The sequence below is a fragment of the Spinacia oleracea genome, chromosome 5 (assembly GCF_020520425.1).
Source record: "Spinacia oleracea cultivar Varoflay chromosome 5, BTI_SOV_V1, whole genome shotgun sequence".
Classification (NCBI taxonomy): Eukaryota; Viridiplantae; Streptophyta; class Magnoliopsida; order Caryophyllales; family Amaranthaceae; genus Spinacia; species Spinacia oleracea.
Genome location: NC_079491.1, coordinates 17,631,759 through 17,648,699, shown reverse-complemented (window position 1 = coordinate 17,648,699; position 16,941 = coordinate 17,631,759). Strand labels below are relative to the sequence as shown.

General features: G+C 35.5%; 1 protein-coding gene across 6 annotated transcripts; it reads left to right on the top strand.

The window, feature by feature from the left end:
- Window positions 1–1,887: 1,887 nt before the first annotated feature.
- LOC110787282 (TITAN-like protein) lies at window positions 1,888–16,691 on the top strand. Of its 6 annotated transcripts, none has more exons than XM_021991880.2 (8): window positions 1,888–2,236; window positions 2,350–2,476; window positions 3,770–4,085; window positions 4,188–4,258; window positions 11,752–11,797; window positions 11,941–12,359; window positions 14,095–14,182; window positions 15,553–16,691. In XM_021991880.2, the coding sequence occupies exons 1-7, from the start codon at window positions 1,977–1,979 to the stop codon at window positions 14,149–14,151; spliced, it is 1,296 nt and encodes a 431-aa protein (XP_021847572.1). In that variant the 5' UTR covers window positions 1,888–1,976; the 3' UTR covers window positions 14,152–14,182; window positions 15,553–16,691. The 6 variants fall into 6 exon arrangements, with proteins under 6 accessions (XP_021847572.1, XP_021847571.1, XP_021847570.1 ...); XM_021991879.2 differs by having other exon boundaries at window positions 15,540–16,691; XM_021991878.2 differs by lacking the exon at window positions 14,095–14,182 and having other exon boundaries at window positions 3,770–4,079.
- The last annotated feature ends 250 nt before the right edge of the window (window positions 16,692–16,941 follow it).

Sequence of the window (16,941 nt, the reverse complement as noted above, 5' to 3'; positions counted from 1 at the left end):
TAATTTTTTTTTGAATAAAAAAAATCAAGTGCCACGTAGATAATGAATTAGGTGCCACGTATGTATTTTAATTAATTTTAAAGTATCAAATATTAATTAAATATATTTAAATGTTTAAGAAACATAAATATTACTCTGTAGAATCGCACTTCATACGATATTACTATAGATTGAGTATGAGAATTCCAAATACACACTATTTAATTAATATTAAATATATCTAATATTTCCTTGATATGAATCTCTAAACAATACAATCATTCTCAATTTCTCTCTAAATTTTGATTGGATGAACTATAAGTCGGTGATAAAAAAGGGAAATTGTTTGGTTGACCCTAAAGGTTGGCAACCCTTAAAATACATATAACATAAAATAATATATAACCATAATTAATTGGAGAGACTCAATTCTCCATAAATAAGCAATGGGTTCTAAAATTAATTAGAATTTGGGAACCCGTGAGCAAATCATATAAGATATGCTATATGGGAGGGGGTTGGGATGTTCACGGGGTAATGCTTGCTTTGGAGATTCATAGTGTTTATGAATGTGAAGAATGAGAATATTTGGGAACGACATTCTTGATCGAGCAATTTGATTGACATGGAAGGGTGGAAGGAAAAGGGGATGCAAGAATTTGTGGAAAGACGTAAACTTCTACCAACACAGGTGGACTTACCACTAGAGTTGTGGAGGGAGGTATTAGTGAGACCGGCGAAATCCCATGGCTCTTGGTATTACGCAGACTTCATCACCTCATGTATTAAGTAGATTAGTTTATTAATGATTTGATATTTTCTTTTGAGAAAGAAAAAAAAAATAAAGATTTTGGTTATATTTCTCATGTTTCTAATGCATAAAATATTATCGTAATAACAGATAAGTTTTGAATTTTGTTTAAAAGATATATAAAACCCAATAAAAGATAATAAGAGAAAATTAAACATAGATAAATAAAGACCCGGTAAAGATAATAAGAGATAAATTTTGAAATTTTGTAATAGATAAATAGATAAATAAAGACCCGGTAAAGATAATAAGAGATAAATTTTGAAATTTTGTAATAAATAAATAAAGACCCGTTAAAATTGTCATATTCATTGATTCTAAAAACAATCACTGTTCTAACTATCGCTTAGAGTTGAAAAAACAAATCTCATAAAAAAAGAATTTAACCCGTGCATCGCACGGGCTTTAAATCTAGTCTAAAATAAAATAAATAAAATTCAATTTAAAATCAAAAATTAATCCAATATTAGAGCGCCATGTAGGAAATCTAATGGTTTCTGTCAATGAAAAATAAGATTTCAAAATTAATTTTGAATTAAAAAAAGTGGAGTGCCATGCAGATAAATAATTAAATTCCACATAGATATTTTTATTAATTAATTATTAATATTTCGCATATACAATTTCATCAAAAAACAAACACGCTCATACTTAAAAAAAAATCTAAAATAAAATTCAATGCAAAATCAAAAACTAATCTAACATAATTTAATAGAATCCGTGCATCGCACGGGCTAAAATCTACTCCCTCCGTCCCATAATATAGTGCCTGTTTTCCTAAAATGGTGTCCCTAAATGATGTGCCTATTTCTATTTTAAACCATTAATTTTTACTTTGAAAATTGTATTTTTTGACTTTTATTCAACCCATGTGCTTGATTTTTGTCTTTTTTAGGCCTATTTATTATGTACACACCTTTAATCTCTAATTTCTCTCTCCATAAAAGTCAACTAACATGTACTTTATCTTGAAAGAACAAATAATTATTGTTTTTATTATCAATGTTATACTTTACCTTAATAACCGTGATTTTGGTCAAACGGGCACTATATTATGGGACGGAGGGAGTAGTTATTAAGATGTTACATTAACGAGGGTTGTAGATTCCCGTCGGAAAAAGGGAAAACAAAACCCACAAATAAACACAGAAAAACAGATGAAGTGAGAGAAAGAGGCGCGAGGAAGATGAAGAAGAAAGCAGACGAGAAATCAACAGAATTCGAGTTCTGCAAAATATGCAGAATCAACCACAATCAAGGTCGGCGCCATAATTTCTTCCCACGCCACACCAACACTCTCTCCTCTCTTTTCACTCGCTTCCACCAGAAGCTCTCAAATGTCAAATCCTCACTCAAGAACCCTAGTTTCGCACTCTCTTTTCCCGATCGTATATGGTGCATTTTCTGTGATTCCGATATTGATGAATCCGGCTCTACGATTCTTAGGTAATTTCGAACTTTTTCCTTTTTTTTTTTTTTTGCGATTTTGAGCTAGAATGATGATCGATTAAAGGTCGATTTTGCAAAACTTTGGTTATCCTATTTGCATGTAATTTCAGTGGTAATGCAATTAAGCATTTAGCCAGCGAGGATCATTTGAAGAATTTGAAGCATTTTCTATGGAAGTATGGTGGTGGTATGAACAAAGTGGATTCTTTCAGAGTTACGGAAGCTGAATTAGCTAAGGTATTTAACTTCATTATCGAAGTGTAGAAGGAAACGCAAACCATTAGATACCATTATTTGTGCGCATCATCCATTTTTTTATGAATGATTTAATTATCTATTTAATGCCTGATTGCTTTGACGTGTAAGAAGTAGTCAGCTAGTTTGGTGTGTAAAATTGATTGGAAAAGAATAGGAAGAACCAAGAAATAATTAACTATTTAGAGGTTATATTTGAGATATTTCAAAATAAATAGCATTGTTTTAAGGAACATTGTTTAGTGACGGAGGGATATTTGGTCTGCGTGTGGTGTAAACGTAGTATTATTACAGCTCGGCATTCAAAATATGATGTTTCGTAGTTGGGAAATGTTGGGGTTTATTGGCTAGTGTTCCCATGATTAATCATACATAGAAAGGCAAAGACATGATTGCCAGATTTGGTAAAAGAGTCTAACTGTGCCTCTGTAGCTTGGTTATATACCCTTCTCCTAGAATTAGCCACGGAGGGTGGTGGAAATTACCCAGTATAATAGTGTATCTTGCTATAAGCATTTTAAGCTCTGTTATCCTTTATCTTTGAAGGAATTTAGTAGGCTTCACGAGGAGCACTTGATGTAATCAATTCCTTAGAGGCATATTTTTACAGAATAGTATGCAGTCCTCTGTAATTCTGACTATATGATGATGCAAAAATGAGGGATAGCCCTATCATCCAGTCTTCATGGTGTGGGAAGAGGGATAGGATAATATGGGCTGATGTTGTCAAGGTGTCTCACACGTCTTTAGTGCATTGCAACTTAAGGCTCCACAATAAGTCCAAGTTAGAAGAAAGGTTGTGAAACTTTACTATTGAACATTCTTGAGTCTTTGTAGCACGCACTGCTTTTATCAGAGATAAGAAGGAAGCGAAGAACAGAAACTGATCAAAATAAAGTAATATACAATTTAAACACTGTGCTAGGAGAAGATTTCCAATATTTCCTTTAGTGCTAGTTTTTTGTAATTATTGTTGGCCTCTGCTCCATCAATAATTGAAAGAACTAGACACCAGATCGAAAGGTCTATTGTTCACATGTGTTTTTATCACGTTCATATTCTCTCTTGTTCAGTCATCATCACTTCAGTATGCGAATTTACTTCTTATATTCTTGTGTGTTTAGAATATAATTAATGCCTTATATTCCCGACTTTTAGTTAGAACTTAGAAGGTAAGAGAGAATGTGCTAAGACCTTTAATGCCCCATCATCTATCATAGGCTTATACCAACTGATATTTTTCTGATGCTATTTTTTTTCCTCCCCATTTTGCAGTGGGAGAAAAGATGTGAAGTATTGAAGAAGGATGCTCCATCAGGAAGCGGGATTTGCCATGGATCTTCAAATGGGCATTCGAACAATATCCAAACAAACTACGAAATCATAAATAGTTTTAACAAAAATAATATTCAGTTTCTTGAATCAAGTCTGTCTAATGATGTTATGCCTTTACAATATGCCACAAATGAGAATTACCAGGTTTACAACTCAGATATCTCAGAAGTTGGCCAAGTTAGTTCGTTCCCTTATGATGTTGCTTCACAGATGCCTTTGGCTGCGGAACAGGGCTTAGAAACTCGGACATGTATGAGTATGGTTTATACAACCCCATTTTTAATTTTGTTTTTTCTATATCATACATAAATTGTTTATGGAGATCTAAATTTATTTTATCTGTGCTATATTTTGTCAGGTCAAAGTGCGCGTCAGCCCCTTGCTTTTAGCATGACGAATTTCTTGGCTAATGGTCTTGTCAAAACAGGGGTAATCTTGTTTGTTGATAATGCCATTCTGTGGTTGGTTTATCTTATTGAGCATTAATTGCTGAGTTTCTTTTTCAATATACTTGCTTAGGCTTTCTGAAATTTGCTGGTTTGATTATTTGATGTGTCAAGTTGTGGGTGAAATGTTTTTGCACACCCCGTTCCCCACAAAGATGGAAAAAGGAGAATGAATACAAAATATAAATAAAAGAAGAAAAAGTCAAAAAGGATGCAGAAATTGGACGTCACCTTCTCTCAATTTTGATGCTACCTTAGAAACAGACTGCATTTTTTTTTTTTTTTGTATGAATAGCTGTTCCCTTTGCTTTCCTGTCCTCCGCAATTCGACAATTAGTAGGTCAAAAGGCCATCCCTGTAGTGTGAAGGAATAATAATCATGACTTAGGAAATCCAGCCTTTGACTAGAAAATGGAAGGTAGGTTTAAAAGGTCAAACATAACGCTATTGTAATTTTGTAATGAATATTGATCCCTTGACCTCCTGATAGAAAGTAGGGGTTGTCTAAGCACCACACGGATTAGACTGGATGGAAACTGGGATACTATTCCATCGGACTAGACTGAAACCTGGGATACAATTGAGGTCCTAATCTTAGTAGAGTGTGGACCATTATTTCTCTTTTGAGTTTAATTGGTTTTTAATTTTTTATACATTATAGAAGAAGTAAATTTAGAGTGTGATTGTGTATGCACTGTGGCGATATTCGGTAACAATACAGGAGAAAGCTGGCAAATCAAGATAAAATGTTTGATGAGGACAATATTGTCAAGCATATAGTATTCAACATGCTAAATTGAAACGAAACAACAAACAACCTTTGTAGTAGCTTTAATTAGAGGTTAGCAGATTTGGTATTAACAAGTGGCCTATACCTATGCTATAGTCATTGTTCAGTTTGTCTTAAAATCGACCATCCCCTTGTGGAATAACCTTTCATTGCAAGTCTTCGACTCTTTGCTTCTATAAATCACTCCACCCTGAATGTGTTTATAAACTCGAGGGTTTAACTGTTTAAGGTGGTAAATTTTGAGAATAGCTAGAATGAAATTTCACTACAAATTTTCTTATAGAGAGATTTGATCAAAGTATATACTTCCTCCGTTCCCTAAATATCTCACCATTTGGATTTATCCTATTCATACTACGACTTTGACCATCTTTTGTGATTCATACTTGAGAAAAATTGTAGTAATGTGAGAGTATGTTAGATTCGTATCAATATATAACTTTTTTTAATTTTTACTTAACATAATTTGACATATTAAGAGTCAAAGTAGTGTATTGGAGGCGTAAAAGTCAACCATGGTGCAATATTTAAAGAAAAGAGGAAGTATGCAAGAACCACTCATCAAAGAAAACCGAACACTCAAGTTGCTAGAGTCACTAGGGTTGCACATCTTCACCATGATTAACCGCAGAGAAGAGGAATGGAGAAGGGAGAGGAATTTATTGGTATATGACTATATGTATATCATGTAAGATCATGTATAAATGAGTTATAGGTCTCATTTAGAATTTTAATGAGTATGAAAAACTCAAATGTTGTCTGATTCAACTAGTCATGGTGTCATTGTTGTCGCATAATAATCTAATATAGTTAGCCAAAGATTAGGTTCTGTAGGTATGAAGCTTCGGGTGCAGCCTTGGCCATGAAGTCAGGGATGATAGTCCATAGAAATTGAACCCCTTTTCTTTTCTTCTGCATATTGGGATAGAAATTAAATGTTTTTGGTTAGGGAAATGAGTTGTAGTGGGAGGAGAGAAGATGGATAGGGAGGATGATGAGAGATTGAGAGTTCATAAAATCTTTTCCATTTCGGGCTATAGCAGTGGTGTTGGATTGAATAGGTTCATTTTTTTTAAACTTTTTCTTTAAAAAGTTACTTAAAATTTTAAAAAATAAAAATAAAATGGTAGGCTGGAAGAGTTTCTTTATTTTTGTGTGTATTGAAAGCCACGAAGGGCCATAATGTAGACAAGTTTTGTAATTCATTATGGGACTTTGGTACCACCAAGGCACCAACCAAGAATTTATGAGACAACGTTTAACTTGTTGGTTACCCCAAAACTTTGTTTTCTTTGTTACCTGTTCTCACTATACGAACTTAATACTGGTTAAATATCTTCCTTTTTAGTGTTTATGTCAATTTAAAAGGGACAAACTTAATGGATTTAAAGGGTCTTTTTTCCCTATATAATTAATGACTTAAGTTTATTTAAAAAAAAAAATCTACAACGGTTTCATACTCTTTTATTCTAAAAAGGTTTACGCACTTTCCTTTTTGAGTTGTTCCACTTGATTGTGTACCCTTCTAATTTTGGAAAGGGATCACATTTACCTTTTCAACTAAAGGTACTCATTATCTCCTATCACATCTACCTTTTATCTCTCTTTCAATTATAATTACCCACTATCTCCAATCACATATCATCTCTACTTCCCTATACTTCTTTAGTCAAGACAAACATCCTCTACCTTCAATTTCATCTACTTTTTTCACTCGCTCAAGATTTATTTTCCCTCTACTGTCAATTGCATCTAATTACATTACCAATCACTTCACTCTCTTAAAACCTTGTGCCATTCCAACTGTTTATGGGATTGAAGGAGTATAGTTGTATTCTTTAATTGACTATGCTTGAAATGAATAGTTGATATCTGCGTATTTGGCAAATCAACTAATGCATGTGGTTTTTCGAATCAGTTAATACTTCGTTCTATTAGGAAACTATGAGCCTTTAAGGTTGTATCCCATAGATTAAGAAAGACATAATTCAGAAATCGAGAAGGATAATTGTTTATTCCCTTGAATGCCATATTGCATCAAATGGCCATAACAAGAGAAAAAGGGTCATACTATTGGATCAATTGCATTGGTTTTCAAACTCTACTTCAAAAATAAATTTATAAAATTCCGCATGTGTCGCTGACCCTCAATGATGTCTAGTCAGTATCAACTTCCCTTGTAGACAAATGTTGTCATACCTTGCCCTGAAACGTGATCTTAAAAGTTGTTGGTCCGTACCTGGTCTAGTTCGATTTTGACCATATATTTTGGTGCGACCCAACCCAATCCAGGCCAGCAACTGAAAGCTATGACTCAGATTCACTCACCTAGCAAGAAGGGCCCTAATACTAATACTGCACGTCAAATGAAAATAAAGGAGAGAATGAACGAACTTCATATTTTGGTAAATTTCTAATGTTCAACCTTGAATGTAGTTAATAGATTCTGCAGTAAAAATCTCCTTGACATGGAGGGGGAAAGAGCTAATTACTGTCAGATTATATGCTGAAACATCAAGCCATATCTTAAGGAATGGCTGGACTAAGGTATAGACAGAGTATGTCCCATTTATGGGAGAAAGGGATGAAACTAGCGGCTCAGTTGCTTGATTATCAGACAAGACATAAAATGAAAACACTCCTAAAAAGGAAAATGTGATGGTAATAAGAAGTCCCTCCAACTAAAAGTAGGATAAATACGACCTATTGGTTTTTCAACTCCAGTCTTGTGCCCATGTGTCTTGTCTCTAGGTTCTAACTGATACAATCTGAGTTTATACTAGTAAACAGCCGTGGATGGAAGGTAGAAGCATACAAATATATCCTCTTCATAGTGTCTTGGAAGCTGTAGGCTTAGTTTAAAAAAGCGCGCCTAGGCGCAAGGCTCACCTAGGCTCAGCCTTCAGCGCCTTGAGCTCTCCAGGCTCACTGATGTCAACCAAGCGCGCGCCTTTGTGCGCCTTAGGTAAGGCGCAAGGCGCAGCGCCTTGTGCGCCTTCAGTCTCCAGGCGCAATAAGATGACGTGGATCTTTTATTTACATTGTTTTTCTTTTTTAATGATATAAACACACCCCATGTGACCTATCAACAGTCATATCTCTACAACCTTAGCTTTTTGGGTAGTGGAAATAGCATAATATGAGTTAATTTTCATATTTCCAGCTTGTAATTACCATGGAAGGTTCTAATTTTGGCACTCCATCGACGGGATCACGCAATACTTATGAACCGGCAAGAAAATATGGCACTCCAATAGAAATATGTTGTTTTGAGTATAAATTGTGTTAATTTTTTTCTATACCGAATTTTAAGGTTTATTAGAAAATTATGTGCGCCTAGTATCCAAAAGGCGCGCGCCTGAGCCTTGCGCCTAGGCTCCATGACTCTTGTGCGCCTTAGTGCGCCTTGCGCCTTTTTAAACTAAGGCTGTAGGTCATTGGTACGATCACTTGCTCCGTGGTCATTAAGGTTTGAACTGACAGATTGGAAAAGAAACCACTTACTCATTATCATGTGTTCTGATAAATGTTCTTTAGATTATGGGGGGTTTGGTAACAAGAGATTTGGCATGTAAATTAGCAGATCCAATTAAAGTAGAGGATTGAGCATTCAAACCCGCTAATCCAAGTGTTTGATTACATGAGAAGGTTCAGGTTTAAACCTATAAAATGGAAAAGCTCCTAGCAGTGTTTTGCATCAGTTGTCAGCAGATCTGTCTCAAAAAGTGTTCTGTACCTACCCACTTTCTTCAATTTGGTTTTGGCAATCTGTCTCAATTTTATATCTCCGCTCTAGATATATTTTTAAGCAACATTGAGAATACTTATAACGAAAATCAACCAGATATTTATTAAGGTAGGCGCATAGCCTCATACAGATCAAAAGATAACGGCATAAATAAAACCAAGCAGAACCATGAAAAAAGCAGCTACTCAAATTAAAAGAACCACCATGATTAAAGGCATGCGAAGAGATGAAGAGGGAGATTGAGGCAAGGAGGGGTAGGTAGGGTAATGAACTTTGGTTTATTGGTTTTATTGTGCGGTGGATCGATGGTAGGTTTTCTTTCATTGTTTTGATGTCCTTTATTTAAGTGTTTGTTTATAAAAATTAAAATCAGTACTTGTCTTATTTTTATTTTATGTAATTGTTGTTTTAATTATCAACATTCGTATACCATATTTCTAATAAACTAATCACATACGTCTTCTGTTCCATCAATATTGCATATTGTAACATGTAGGGAGTTGATGAATAATAAGGACCACATGTGATGACACCAGAGATAAAGTATTATTTAGAAATATAATTAGTTGCAATTCTATGTTTAGAATATAGAATTGTGTCGATAGGTGTAGCAAATTTTACGTGCTATCATTTAGGAACGTTAGTTATTTTTTTCTAAGTATTGTTTTATATATTCTTCACATGATTAATGAGAAGGCTGAACAACTTGTTTATTCTTAACATGGTATAAGAGCTAGACCCACAACTTAGACCTTACTGTTGTGTATTCTAGACCACTAGGCCAACTGAACGAGATCCATATTAGGGGGAGTGATAATAGACACTTTGGCTCATGAAGCATCACATGCCCCATATTGAAAAGGGACCCCACATGTCTAGGGGAAGTGTTAAGGTATGACCACGAAACATCACATCCCCCATATTGAAAAGGGACCCCACACGTGAGGGAAAGTGTTAAGGTATGAGTGTATGACCCACGAAACATCACATTGTGAGTGTCAAGCTGTGTTATTTTACATGTTTTACAGGTCTTGGCCGCACTTGAGCATCAAGAGAGAGAGAGTCCTCTTTACAAGACCATAGGAGGTTCCACCTTAAAACCATATGTCAGTAAGGGGAATAACCTCTTAACCTTATAAAGTAGTTAACTCTCTCTTCTTTTATTAATGTGGGACCGCATGATATTTCGCGGGTCAGATCTTAACATAAGAGAAGTAAAAAGAGGGACCCGTTTGAGTAGGAGACAAATATATAGAAAACATGTGTAAATAAGGAAACATTGCAATAAATATGAAACTTTCATAAAAGGAAAACGTTACACTATTATGGAATGGAGGAAGTACATTTATATACTGCCTCTGTTCTTTTTTGTTCATGCTTTCTTTTTGTATGATTTTCAATGCACTTATTTGGGCATTACTATATGTAATATCATATCATTAAAACAAAAATTTAATATTTTAAAATATAAATTGAGACAGATCTAATAAGATCACTCATGGGTGTTTTATTCTCATGTTTTTTTTGGTTCTACTACGAGGAGTTCCCACCGCCTTCGGCGAGTGGACTAATCTCCCGCGGGAGTTTGCATGGGTATCTCGGTGGGCAGCATCCTTCCCAGTTGAGATTTTTTCCATTCCCAAGGCTCGAACCCGAGACCTTGGTTAAGGAGCAAGAAGCCCTTAACCACTCATGCCAACCTCAATTGGTCGTGTTTTATTCTCATGTTTTGCCGACAAATACTCATGGTCAAAATTTCTCTCTCTTGGAATGAGATATTCTAATTAGAAACGTGTAATAGGAATGGAGGTAGTATTAACAAAAAAGTACTCAAACAAAATTTGATACAAGCAAGTAATCAAATCAGGCAACCAACTAGTTATAACAACTAATACAAGCAACTAACCAACAAAAACCAATTGACAAACTCAACTTTTATCTCGAGTTACCATTTTGAATCTATTTAGTAATTTTTTTTTTGGTATAGAAATAAGATTACAGTGATAAAATACGAGTATAATCTTATCTTGTACTTCCTTTGTCCTCAAATTATTTCCCTCTTGGGTTTTGGCATGTATATGAAGAGTATATAGTAGGTTGGTGTAGGCTTTTTGGTAGATACTGCAAAAGTAATAAATAAATAATTTACTGAGAGAGAGAGTTATTGGAGGGCTTCACTCACATGATATATGGAGAGGGTGAAAGATATTGTTAGTGATGGTTGAGTGAGTTGCAACAACAACAACAACAACAACTACAATAACAACACCAACAACCAAGCCGTAGTTCTAAATTGGGGCCGGCTAACATGAACCGTTATAAGGAACCGTATGCCGAACATGAAGTAAGAAAAATAAGAAGTTATGTGAAATAGAGTAAACACGCAAAAACAGAGAACGTTAGGATAACGAGACAGGAAAAACAGGGAACACGGAAACAAGATAGACTAGCTTAGAAAAATAACTAGAATAAAAATAGAAAACAAGAGAAGTCTGCAAAGAAAATAGGAAAAAGAAAAACGAGAAAAGAGAAGAGAGGATATATTTTCCATTTAAAGTAACAGGGCAATCTTTTGGCAATTAACCAAAATATATAGAGGACAATCATCTAAGGATGGAGAATTATGTATAATTGATTTTATCAATACACTTAATGGTTTTCACAACAGCTTATAACAACATTTTACGGAACGGGAAGTTCAAAATCCTTTACAAACAGGATTGTTTTAATTTCATGTGTGGAAACTCTTAACTACTTGACCCCATTTGATTCTTGTAATTTGCCTCTTTACTAAATTACTAAAGTACTCTTTCCGATTGTTGGTTCTTTGATTAGATGTGCCTTGTGCTTAGTGCTCGTTTTCCTCTTTAATGGATGCACCAAATATTTTGAAAACCACCAGGACACTGATTCTGTGATGACATTTATTTCATGTTAGGTCTGTCAGAAACAAAGTGTGGCCAGCAGAGAGCCTACTACTGAGGGTAAATTGCCCTTTTCTGGAAATATTACAACTAAACTTTAATCTAAAAATGCTGTTAGGCTTGCTGTGAAGGGGTTATGACAAATGCTGCTAGTGCCTGATTTATTTATTTTTATTTTTTTGCTGTGGCTTTATTCTTTACAGTTTACCAGGGTCTCACTCGCATTTCGAGTGGAAGTTTGGAGGACAGTAAAGGAAATATTCATTCTGGGGCGCTGCCTCCTTGGCTTGATGGATTGGGAGCGTGTAATGAACTTGAGAAATCAATTGGGCCCGGAGATGGTGCTCAAAAGAATAGTAAAACGACCAGCAAATCGAACCCCAAGAGGGTAGGGGCTGCATGGGCAGAGAAAAGGAAATTAGAACTGGAGATGGAGAAGAGAGGAGAGATAGTTGTTAATAGTTCTGATGCTAATTGGCTTCCTAACTTCGGTAGGGTTTGGCATTCAGGCAGCCGAAAAGAATCCATGAAAGAATTCAAGAAAGAAAAGCTAAATGTGTCCATTGCTGAAAGTAAAACTGAGTTTGAGATCAAGTTGCATCCTTATATCAGCAAAAAAATGGTAAATGCTTTATTATCATCCCTTTTGCAGTGGCTGCCTACTTTCAGCGTGTTCTTTTATTTGGTACCTCTTCTTGGTGGTCTCATTGAACTAATTTTATGACTCCTTGGTTAATTCACTGTTTATCTCGGTCTCTCCATTTCTTGTGGAAAACAAGTAATCTCCTATATAAACTGGTAAGTTACATTTGGACAGGGAAAAGTGACCTTTGGAAGTGAGAAAATTGGTTGGGACTTTTCTGCTGAAAGCCCATGCATTTTTTCCGCTTACAATATTTAATATTATTATTGAAGTTCTGAAGATTTTGCTTTGTTTTTGTGCATAATGTTGGATTCTCATTATATATTTATATCATGGAAGTACATACATATATGCAGGGATTTTGTGGTACATACTTCCTCGTTGCAAAATAAAGGGTCTTATTTGATTTGTATAATATGTTTCAACTTTCAAGTAACAATACTATCTATGTTTATTTGTACTTTGAGAAATGAGAGTTGTTACCGAGTACTAGTATGTTTTTATTGAGAAACCAAAAGGATTTGATACTATGTCTTCATATGATACTGATCCATACTGTTAAAGAATAATGGTTAGAGCTAGCAAGGCAGATATGTTTGGAAGACTTTTGTGTTACCCCTGTGATATAGTTTTATGCCATTTATCATGCATGATTTTTGTTTCTGATATCTTACTCCCATGTCCATCAGTCCATGTAGTCCTTAATTTGTTAATTGGAGAGTAATGTCTCCTTAGGTGTCCTACAACTAGAATTGGTTTTCTCTAAAACAGGCTGTGGAAAAAGACAGCTTGGATTTCTGGTTCTTTCAAACATCTATAAAACTTGATGCATTCCTTCTTTGTATAATGTATGTTCATGGAGCTAAACCTAGCAAATAGGACGTTTGGTTTAATTAATGTTAGTCATGTTTGGATCCATAATCAATTAGCTTATCATCATGGAGACGAATAATATACATTTTCATATGAATTTCCTTGGTTCAGTTCATATGATGCTAATTTCAGTTAAGGTTCAAAACAGGTCATCTTGTTTAGATACAGTTCTGTGATTTGGATCAGGCAATAGTGTTAGTGTACCAGTTTTTGCTAGGTCCTCATAGAACCTAAGTTGAATGTCTCTGCTAGGCTGCTAGCTATTGAGTGATTATTATCAGCTGTTCTTGAGTTACCTAGAGGATAGCTTTTCCAACATCAACATCACATTGACGAGGATAATAATATATCCATTCGATCCTTGGTCTGGAATAATGAAGTGCAGGTACTAGATAGTTCAATGAGCCATTTTGGTATATTGACTTCAGTCGAATTTATCTGATGCCAGAGAATAATCTTTTCAAATATATCCAATTGCTCTTTTCTTTTGTTTATATACCCGGGTACAAGTTAAACTGACATACGCCTTCTGCTGGATGTAGTTGGCAGTGTAGGCATCTGCTCTTGTCAGTTTTGATGGATAATATTTTTGTATTTGTCCTAAAACATTTGCAACAAGAGCACCCCCTCCCCTCCACTCCCCCAGTCCCCCCTCCCCAAACATCCCTTCCTCACAATGGTGGATAAGATGTTGAATAAAAGGATGCTATAATGGGTTTGAAGATGTTAAACTTTGGAATTCTTTTGCATTGCTGCAACATTCGTTTTCATTAGTTTCTCCCATCAATCTACGGGGCTGCTTTTTCTTGTAATCAAAGATTTTTTCCACTTGTATTTACAGCGGCGAGATACAAATGAAAATACTGAAGTTGTTCAGAAGGCTGGTGATTTCTCCTAATATAGTGAAGATAGTCAAGATACAACTACTGGTAATGAGTTTGTGAATAATTTAGATTCGCAATGCTTTTTTGGTACGCAAAGTTGGTGGATTTGAAGCTGATTAGTAATAAGTTCATTTGTCCTTAGAATAATGTGAAGCTGCTAATGAAGCTTTCCTTTCCTAATTTTGGAGTATGTTCAGTGTAATAGAAAATTTTATACCGTCAAAGTTCAACTTTAGTAAAAAAATAGCAGGCAGCCTCATTAAGAATTCTGTAACGAATCAGGACTGGTATGATGTTTAAGATCAGAATTGTGGCATTCAGCCCTGATATCTTCACAAATATGTCAAGTTCTTATTGAAATGGCTCGTCTGAGTAGTAGTATATTTTAAAGATAATATATGTATGTACCTTTGCATTAAGTTTAAATGTACATTTCTATAATGTCATGCATGTTGAGTTGACTACATATCACACAAAAGCTGCAAGCGGTCATTTATCTTTGTCATGCATTTTGTGCTACTCTGTCAAATAAAAGCTGCAAGTGGTTTGACTCAGGAATGGGGAAAAGAAAATTGGAGATGTTAAATTTCAGCCTATTATACATGTTTGGATATAATAGTTGTATAATACTGCACACACTTTAATAGTGTTACATGCTGTTACATTTTATAAGTTACTATATCAGAAAAACCTTTCATGTGATGTATTTGGTTCCATTCTGTCACTTGAAGTTGTTGGTTAAATCTTCTGGATTCCTATTGACTCCTTTGCATGTCATAACATGATTAACATCGGATAGAAATGTCTTGTTTGCTGAAAAGTGTAATATGCTATATGAGGCGCTTTCCTGCATGGAAACTCTTTGCAGCATGATCGAATTTGTTCAACTAATGCTCTGCTAAATAAGATGGAAGGAAGAGCCATCTTTCTTACTGTGATCCTTGAGAACAGAAACTGGCAGAATGCCATTGTTCACCACCTTTAATCTTGAAATTCCAGTATCTCCCTTTTGATGATACCAAATTTTCTTCACAGAGGAACTCCCTGGAAAACCATTTTTCTATCATCCGGTCTACATCGTGTATTACCACATTTGATGTGATATTCCAAGCTCTAGCTATCATACTGGATGTGTAAATGGCTGTCATCCTTCCAGGCACCTCTGGTCCACCACTATTTGGTCCATCAACAAGTATCACATCCCATTTTCTTGTATATACCTCTTTTGGCAAGTTTGTTAATGCCAACTTGCAGGCTGATGTTTGTAGAGGTCCTGAATTAGGCGCACAAGAAATTCCATCTCTTGCATGTTTTAGTAATTTGTATGCTTCTTTCGCCATGACATCATAACTGATCTTGTAATACCTGGTGCTGTTTGATCTTCTGATTCTTATTTTTTCAGGGGCGTCCTCTAGAATAACTGTGGTTCCAGCTGCATTTATCTTCGCCAGGCGACGGTATTGGGGTTCCCATCCAAAGATTAGAAGGTTGCAGGGTGCTTTCTGAGTGATGATCTCAGATACAAACCGATATTCCTTTTTTGTGATCGGTTTTCTATTTGGTGAAAAAGAGGAAACCCTTGTATGGGGGGGAACTTCCTTGCAGCTTGACTCTGATAAGTTGCAAGTCTTTGCAAAATCTGCCCACCCAGAGCGTGGCGATGAAGAATACGAGGAAATAGCTAACCTTAGAAGCCTGAAGATGGACATGGAAGCAAGGATGAAAACAAGTATGTGGATGAATCTCTTACTTGTGAGACTGATTTCCATTCTATTAAGCTGCCTACGTTTGTGGCTGTCAGAGGAACTTAGTGTTGATCTGGGCAAGATTGGAGGACAGATCTGGAAAGTGTGGGAAGCAGGTGAAGTGGATACCTCTGGAGGCATTATTTTCTTGTGATGTGTTCTACTGTAACGCGATGTGATATAGTGTCATATGTTCTTGATGTGGAACTTATGAAGCTCTAAAATTGATGGTTAGTTTTGTTGATGGTGAGGCTTTGAAGTTCTTTTCCACCAAGTGTGCATTATTTGGCTTCCATTCCAAGGGTTACCTTTTTCTGTTATGCTTCTTGTCTCCCACCTAACTTGCTGAAGGTATTGGTGCATTCGTGGGGATTCTACCACTACATCTTCCGATTCTAAATTGAATCAGGAAATTATTAACGGTGAGTGAAAAGTGACATTGTTGGGTTGTTATTACACAATTGCTGAATGTAATTTTGGCTACTGTGAGTTTCTGTGCTTTTCCCTCGGGTATTGAGGAAGGGAAGGTACACGGGACAAAGTTTGATTGGAACTTTATTAATATGATTTGTTGCAAGTCATCATGAATTGGATGTTTTGGTATCATTTTGACATCAAACGGTTGTTGCTAGATTGATTGAAGATGAAGGTTCTTACCAAACTTAAAGGTTTGTCATATTGTGTAAACGTGCTTAATGCTTTTGGGTGTGTAATTTTGAAGTTAATATATACTGAGAAGTCGCAGCTGTAGCTTTTTGTATGTTTTAACACATCCTTCTTACTGGGTGATATTGTAATTTTTTTTTCGAGCTGCTCGTCATCTTCTTCCGCCTCCGCCGGCTTCTTCTTTCAGTTGCCGAGTTCTACATTTTGATTGCCTCTTCCTCCTCTTAAACCCTAACTCTTCTCCTCCAACAAAACCACCATCGTCTAGTTTCATCACCATTTCTAGTCGGTGCTGCCTCTGCTAACCACCTCTCCTTCTCCGCCGCTGCTATTCTTTGTTTTGACGGCAGTGTATAGTTTCTTTAATTTTCTTCATCTATTTTTTTTTTTAAC